Below are 8,340 nucleotides of genomic sequence, written 5' to 3'. Positions count from 1 at the left end.
TTTAGTTTGAAAAGGACTTTTATTATACAGATTTTTGTGTCTGGGTGACAGGTCCACTTTAAAGACTGCTGTTATGACTATTACAATAGTTGCTAACATTTCACAGAGCTAATGAGAAATGAATTCATTTAGCAAATTTTAACAGTTCAGGCATAACAAAAGGTGCTGAACTGAAACAGCAAGAGAGAGGAACATTAAATACAATGGAATGTCAATTTTACATCCCCTCATTTTACATAAGGGGATTATTATGCATAATACATTTCCCTGAATTTTACTCCATTTTTTTCTGGTCTCCAGAAAAACGTAAAATGGGTTCTACTGTAGTCAAAAATAAAAAGTAGGAAGCAACTGAAAAGAAGTCTTTATTTCTGCTATACTGTCTGAAAAAACTTGAACTGAAAGAAAGAGTTTTGTAAGATGACCAGTTCCTTTAATAACATCACTTTCCATGTACAAGTAAGCTACCCACAAGATTCGGTGTAGCACAGTTTCACTGATGCATCTCTTCTAAAGCAGATAAATGAACACGTATGTAACTGTGTTTTGCACCTGGAACAACTGCTCTAAATGCAAAAAGGTCATCTCCTTTAAAAAAGAGCAACCACCTTCCCAAACACATCAAATGCTTCCCCGTTAGCTGTGTCCTTCAAAATGCAAATCGGTCTATTCTTCTTCCTACTACAACCAATCCACATGAGGCAGTGTGTCTGATATGAAATGGTTGCATACATGCAATGTGGCTATGGTCTGCTCTATTGGACACTGAATTTGCAGTAGTATCCTTACTAAGGGAACACTAACTTGTACAGTTACAGAATTGTGTTTTTCTATGTTCCTGTTACTTCCATTTCTTAAACATTTAATAACCATCACAAAAAATATGGATTCTCTCTCAACCACTTTTTTTTTTTTTTTTTGCTACAAAACTATTTTGCCTACAAACATATTAGGGACCTAATATTGGTTTGTTTAAGTTTGGAGCAAATCCCAGCAGTTTTTGAAGAATATGAATAACAAAATCCTAATTGGTCAGCCACAGATTTTCTCTAGACAATGTGTTGGGTTTTTTTGTGTGCAGAAATGTAATAATTAAAAAGAGGGTTTGGATTTGGTTAAACATTTTGTGGAAGAATTGGTATTCAGCTGAATGCAAAAATCATGGATCTCGTGTATTCCTTACATAGATAAATTCATCAAAATCAGATTTTTAGTAAGGATTAACAGCAGGCAAAACCCACACCACTACCAATAAAAGTGTCAAATGTTCTAAAACAAGGTAATTTTTTAACATTTATTTGTGTGCCATACGACCATTAAAAAAAAATAAAATTTTTAAATGTATCCATCCATTAAAAAAAACAAAACATTCATAGAATTACCCACCAAAAACTGGTTTACCGTCTTCCCTCATACCCCCCCAACCCCCACACACACAACAAAAAAAGATTTCATTCATCAGTTTTGTGATCCAGCCGAGTTTTCATATCCCGCTCCCACAGTTTTTGACTGTCTGAAAATCCATGCTTTCCTTTGTTGAATGAGTTTGGCCCTGCAGATGTAGGTGTATCCCTAGTGTGGTGATTAAAAAACAACACTGTTTAATATAGCATCTGGCAGTACTAGTATAATAACACATGGTCTCCACACTACAGCTCTGCCTCCCATATAGTATAAAGGGCTATATAAAGGGAGAATATTTTGGACAATTATTAATTACATATATTAATTACAATTAATAGCAAATATAATACAACTTTCTAAAATACACATTTACAAATGTTGACAGTGTGCTTTCATACATATAAATAATTTTTCTTACCTTCCAATATTTTTCATTCGCATTTTTGCCTCTGGGGGCATTTCTTCAGGCTCACTCTGTAATATGAAAAAATAGGTTTGATAAACAACATATTGTTTAGCTTTACTACATCAATTAACTCAAAACTATATGGCAAAGCATCTTTAAGATGAAAAACAGCACCTGATTTCTCAGCAGGTATATATCACTGAACCATGAACATGCAGTGAAGGCAAAGCCTATAGAACAGGTAGCAGATTTCCAAACAATATACAGGTATGGGATCTGTTATTCGAAAACCAATTATCCAGAAAGCTCTGAATTATGGGAAGGCCATCTCCCATAGACACCATTTTAAGCAAATAATTCTAGTTTTTACAAAATTAAACCTGCATGTCAAATCTGCTTTCTGTATGACTTATGTCATACAGGGAGATTGGTAGCTGCTACAACATAGGTTTTATTGTGTAATGAAGAATTGGACACTTCGGGAAAAAAGTTATTGCTACAGCAGCACAGTAACAGCAGATACTTCTACTCATTTAACATGAACCTGGGTGTCTCTGGTATTACATATGCAAACATGCACAATATTTCCTTTCTAATATTTAATTTTAAAGTTGAATTTTTTTACCTTCTCGCATCTCCCTAGAGCAGATTTGGCTGCGGGATGGGGGTTCACTGACTCTGCAAACTAAACTATTTTAATTTGATACATTAGTCAATACATTTCTTATATTTGGTCATGCATGCTAGAATCAGTGTTTGGAAGGTGAACAACCCCATTTTCTAGCCAGTTCTGTGATTCCCTTAAAGGAACTGTTCAGTGTAAGAATAAAAACTGGGTAAATACATAGCTCATGCAAAATAAAATAAAAATTCTAATATAGTTAGTTAGCCAAAAATGTAATGTATAAAGGCTGGAGTGACTGGATGTGTAACATAATAGCCAGAACACTACTTCCTGCTTTTCAGCTCTCTAACTCGGAGTTAGTCAGTTACTTGAATAGGGGGCAAATGGGACATAACTTCATTTTTGAACTATATAACTATATTGAAAATAATTTTTATTTCGCACAACCTATCTATTTACCCAGTTTTTATTTTTATACTGATCAATTCCTTTAAGTGAGTAACCAGTCTCAAAACAGGACATAATGATGATGTTTCTGGAGAATTTCTCCCACTGGGATGGTAACCCAACTACATCTTCCTGTGGAGGTTGGTGACCTACCTATCCTTATCTAGCAATTAATGCTACAATCCATCGTTTTAGGAATCTAGCCCTGGAGACGGCTCACCTAACCTGACCTGTGCTTAAAAGGGCATATGCACCCAAACTCTGGGCACACTGTACTGCTGTCTAATGGGGATTCACTATACACTATAAGAGCCTGACCATCATGCGAGACATTCTCAAACAGGATCTTACAACCTAGCATGGCTACTATAAGCTGTCTTCCATCCCAGGAAAAGACATCCTGGCTGGCATATTCCGGACTCTTTCTATTACACTAGCATGAATACACATTTTAGAATATCAAAGCATGCATGAAAAGCTTTTATGTTGTGCAACTACTATAACAATATATACATTTTACTCAAGGCAAAATGCTGCGGTCAGGGCCGTATTTATACATAGGCACCCAAGGGCTTGTGCCTAGAGTAGCAGCCCTCGGGTGCCTATACAGTCATATGAGAAAGTTTTGGCAATCCCACTCAGCCTGCATAATAATTTACTCCACTTTCAACAAAAAAAGATAACAGTGGCGTGTCTTTCATTTTTCATGAACATTTGAGTACTGGAGTGTTTTCTGAACAAAGATGTTTAGTGAAGCAGTATTCAGTTTTATGAAATTAAATCAAATGTGAAAAACTGGTTGTGCAACCTTGTAATTTTGCTCATTTGAATGCATGTAACTGCTCAATACTGATTACTGGCAACACCAAATTGGATGGATTAGCAAATTAAGCCTTGAATTTCATAGGCAGGTGTGTCCAATCATGAGAAAAGGTATTTAAAGGACCAGTAACAGATTTTTTTTTAAAAAAAAATTCGTTAGTACACATCAAAAAAAAAACACCAACACAAATTATACTTTAAAATTCATTCAATTTCACAAAGCCTGTATTAAGAAATAACTTACACAAACTGCACTTCCTGTCCTGTACAGAAACGGCGAAAGGGCGACCATCGATCCTGCTGGGCTCTATTTCTTCTCCTGGCTACTCTGCTGACAGCGTGTGAAGGAGCAACTATTCACTGGCAGGCATCGCCTCTCCTCGGCTGCTCCCCCCAGCCAGATCCCCTGACCAGCTGCTCCCCCCAGCCAGATCCCTTGACCGGAATGATGGATGATCGGCCCGCTTCACACTTCACAGCCGCACAGCCTTGAGAAATTGTACCTTTATTGCTGTGTATGAACGGTGCGCAGGGGGAAGAGGAGACTGGGTTAACACATTCCGATTACAGAGAAAGCTGCTCAGTCCATTGCCCTCGCATTTTAATCCTGACCCCTTGTGCCGCGGGCTTTTGGTGATCTGAAGTTTAGGAAATACATCGCTACTTCCCTCCCGTCTGTAAACATGCTGGCTTCCCAGCCAGCATGAGAGAGAGGCTGTGTGGCTGTGAAGCGGGCCGATCATCCATCATTCCAGTCAGGGGATCTGGCTGGGGGGAGCAGCAAGGAGGAGGGAAGCCGATGCACAGTGAAGGAGAGGAGAGCCGAGGAGAGGCGATGCCTGCCAGTGAATAGTTGCTCCTTCACACGCTGTCAGCAGAGTAGCCAGGAGAAGAAATAGAGCCCAGCAGGATTGATGGTCGCTGTTCCTGTACAGGACAGGAAGTGCAGTTTGTGTAAGTTATTTCTCAATAAAGGCTTTGTGATTTTAAAGTATAATTTGTGTTGGTGTTTTTTTTTTTGATGTGTACTAACAAATTTTTTTTTAATTTTTTTTATGTTACTGGTCCTTTAAGGTGGCCAATTGCAAGTTGTGCTTCTGTTTGACTCTCCTCTTTAGAGTGATAGCATGGGATCCTCAAAGCAACTCTCAAAAGATCTGAAAACAAAGTATCATGGTTTAGGGGAAGGCTGCAAAAAGCTACTTTAGAGGTTTAAACTAATCAGGAAATGGAAGGCCACAGGCACAGGCACAGTTGCTGTAAAACCCAGGTCTGGCAGACCAAGAAAAATATAGGAGCGGCATATGTGGAGGCTTGTGAAAATGGTTACAGACAACCCAAAGATCACCTCTAAAGATCTGCAAAAACATCTTGCTGCAGATGGTGTATCTGTGCATTGTTCTACAATTCAGCTCAATTTGCACAAAACATCTGTATGGCAAGGTGATGAGAAAGAAGCCCTTTCTGCACTCATGCCACAAACAAGAGTTGCTTGTTGTATGCAAAAGCTCATTTAGACAAGCCATAGTCATTTGGGAACAAAGTGCTTTGTACTGATGAGACAAAAATTAGTTATTTGGTCATAACAAAAAGAGCTTTGCATGGCGGAAGAACACCACATTCTAAGAAAAACACCTGCTACCTACTGTCAAATTTGGTGGAGATTCCATAATACTTTGGGGCTGTGTGACTAGTTCAGGGACTGGGGCCCTTGTTAAAGTCAAGGGTTGGATGATTTCAACCCAATATCAACAAATTCTTCAGGATAATGTTCAAGCATCAGTCACAAAGTTGAAGTTACACAGGGGTTGGATATTCCAACAAGACAATGACCCTAAACACACTTCGAAATCTACAAAGGCATTTATGCAGAGGGAGAAGTACAATATTCTGAAATGGCTGTCACAGTCCCCCGACTCGAATATCATGGAAAATCTAATTTAACTGAACTAGAGATTTTCTATGGACGAATGGTCTAAAATACCGCCATCCATAAGTCACTCATAAAAAGGCTATTGGAAGCGTCTAGAGGCTGTTATACTTGCAAAAGGAGGCTCAACAATGTATTGATGTAATATATCGGTTGGGGTGCCCAAATTTATGCACCTGTCTAATTTTGTTATGATGCATATTGTATATTTTCTGTTAATCCAATAAACTTTATGTCACTGCTGAAATACTACTGTTTCCATAAGGAATGTTATATATTAAAAGGAAGTAGCTACTTTGAAAGCTCAGCTAATGATAAACAAAACTCCAAAGAGGGGTTCCCAAACTTTTTCATATGACTGTATAAAAATAAAAATAAAAAATTAAAGAAAAATAAATTATCTTCCCAGCTGCTGTCAGACCTTCCTGCTGAGATAATGCCTAAGGTGGCGCCAGACATAAATACAGTCAAATCAGTAATGGTGCCACACTTACACCGAGTTGCCTTTTGAAGCGTCGGGTGCACAGCTGTGTGGCTCTCTGCCAAGGAATACATCCACAGTAAAGCAATAAATCCAGCAGCACTCCGATATGTGATTCAATTGTTTATTCGTGCCACTAGCAAAGCGACGTTTCAGGCTATTCCAGCCCTTTATCAAGCCTTGATAAAGGGCTGGAATAGTCCAAAATGTCGCTTTGCTAGTGGCACGGAATAAACAATTGAATTACATATCGGAGTGCTGCTGGATTTATTGCTTTACTGCCAGACCTAAATACAGCATTGGCTAAGGCAATTTCACATGATTTATATTACATTTACAATTGTAATGAGATAGTAAAAAACAATGACTTACATCGTCATCATCATTAAATACGGATGCCACTGCACTCTTTTTTTTAACAATGGCTGGTGCTGCCTCTTTAGGTTTCTAAAATAAAAGCAAACAAATGGAAGTATATAGCCATACACTGAACAATTTCTGCTTTGTAAAGGGTTTAATGGACTGTACACTGCATCTGGGTAGAAGAAACTATTCATGCAGTGTAACTATTATGAGAAAACACATTGGTCATTTAAGATATCAGAGTTAAAAACACAGCAGCTTCTTCACATATTACAGGTATAAATGGTAGTAAGTATGATTTACTGAGCACTTACCTAAAAAGAGAGACAAAAACAACAGCAAACAAAACCATTGTACGGTTATATGTTCAGTTTAATATAAACGACATCTATTATGTAAGAGAACAGTGTAAAACATGCAGAAGAGGAAATCATTTGGGAATCTAGTGAGTTTTTTTCAGACAATACAGAGTAACTTTCAACACTTTCAAGCTTTAAATGCAAATGACACTATTGTGCAGAGGTGAACCTAACAGTAACAATGAAGATGTAGAAGTAGAAATACAGCTATAGAAAACGTGTATACATACACTGGCTCCAAGTTTGATTGATATGGGTTGTGATTTCTTCAGACTCTGACTTCCTATCGCAAACCCAATTTTCGGAACCTTAGATGGACAAGGCTCATTCTTTGAGTCCTCAGCTGCCCTTTTCTTAGTGCTGCGGCTTGAGTTCTCTCCTCCATTGCTGGAAGAAACAGTCTTAGTGTTCACTGCTTTTTCTGCATCTTCTTCTGGTCCTGGTGAAGTTGAAACAACTTACCAAGATGAGCATTTTTTTACTCAGCTAAATAATGGGAACAGCAACCACAAAAAAAAAAAAAATATATCAAGAGGGCCCTTATTATATGCCTATGCAAAACCCTACCTTGACATTCAAAAGAAAGCCCACATTTATATAACAAAACTATTTTATATATGGTTTAGAAACTAAAATTGCTAATGTTAACAAAAAATGAAATAGACCAACACCTGGGTCTACATCTCCCAGCATTTTCTACAGATCACACATAAGTGGACTCATTGTGGCTGACTGTAACAGATACAAAAGGCAACCCGAACGCGATCTGACTGGGCAATAGCTCGGGTACTAATGTGAGCACAAAGCAAGCGATTACTGGTGTAAAGATGTTGGTTACAGGCTGCTGCACAGTTCCGCCATCATACACACTGGCATATGATTGTATTCCCACGATCCCAATCCCATCTACAGAATAATAGAAATAAGGGTAGGAAAATAAAAAACAATACACAAACACGGTCACATTTAGATGCAATAAAGGCAGCAATACGCGATTATTGAAAAACACAAACATATCACACACACTCCGCATCACCTCCTTCTATTCGCCCCTTCTTATCCGCCATCTTCCCCGACGCTACTGCACAAACGTGACGTAACCACTTCCCTTCAGTCCTTAGCATCCCAAACACCATAGAGTAACGGGTGCTCGGGGTAGAGCGGTGCAACGATAGTATCTCTACGGCACTGAGCTCTTTGGTTGTGTTGCTTACACCCAAACAATGTATGGAAAACTTCGACTGTTGTGCGTCAATAGGAGGTGTCTTGACACTGTAATACGTTACATTGAATGAATCTTTAATCCTGGGGCGGCACATTGTCATTTAATGAAAGGTTATGACAACACAGTAGAATCCAGACCTAAAGGGGTGTTTCACCTTTAATTTAAGTTTTAATATTTTATAGAATTTCCCATTCTAAGCAACTTTTCAATTGGTCTTCTTTATTTTTTTTTATAGTTTTTTTTTTTAGCTATTTTAACTTTTTCTTTTGATTCGTCTC

The 8,340-nt window shown here is 38.1% G+C and overlaps 1 protein-coding gene across 1 annotated transcript; it reads right to left on the bottom strand.

Annotated features, from left to right (window-relative positions):
• Nucleotides 1-8,073, bottom strand: pcnp.L (PEST proteolytic signal containing nuclear protein L homeolog). Its single transcript, NM_001087201.1, is given in 5 exon segments — nt 1-1,572; nt 1,823-1,878; nt 6,488-6,562; nt 7,068-7,276; nt 7,874-8,073. Coding segments are annotated over 5 exon segments (549 nt in total). The 5' UTR covers nt 7,962-8,073; the 3' UTR covers nt 1-1,451.
• Between the last annotated feature and the right edge of the window lie 267 nt (nt 8,074-8,340).

This window comes from Xenopus laevis, chromosome 2L, assembly GCF_017654675.1.
Source record: "Xenopus laevis strain J_2021 chromosome 2L, Xenopus_laevis_v10.1, whole genome shotgun sequence".
NCBI lineage: Eukaryota > Metazoa > Chordata > Amphibia > Anura > Pipidae > Xenopus > Xenopus laevis.
This window is presented reverse-complemented; position numbering and strand designations above follow the sequence as displayed.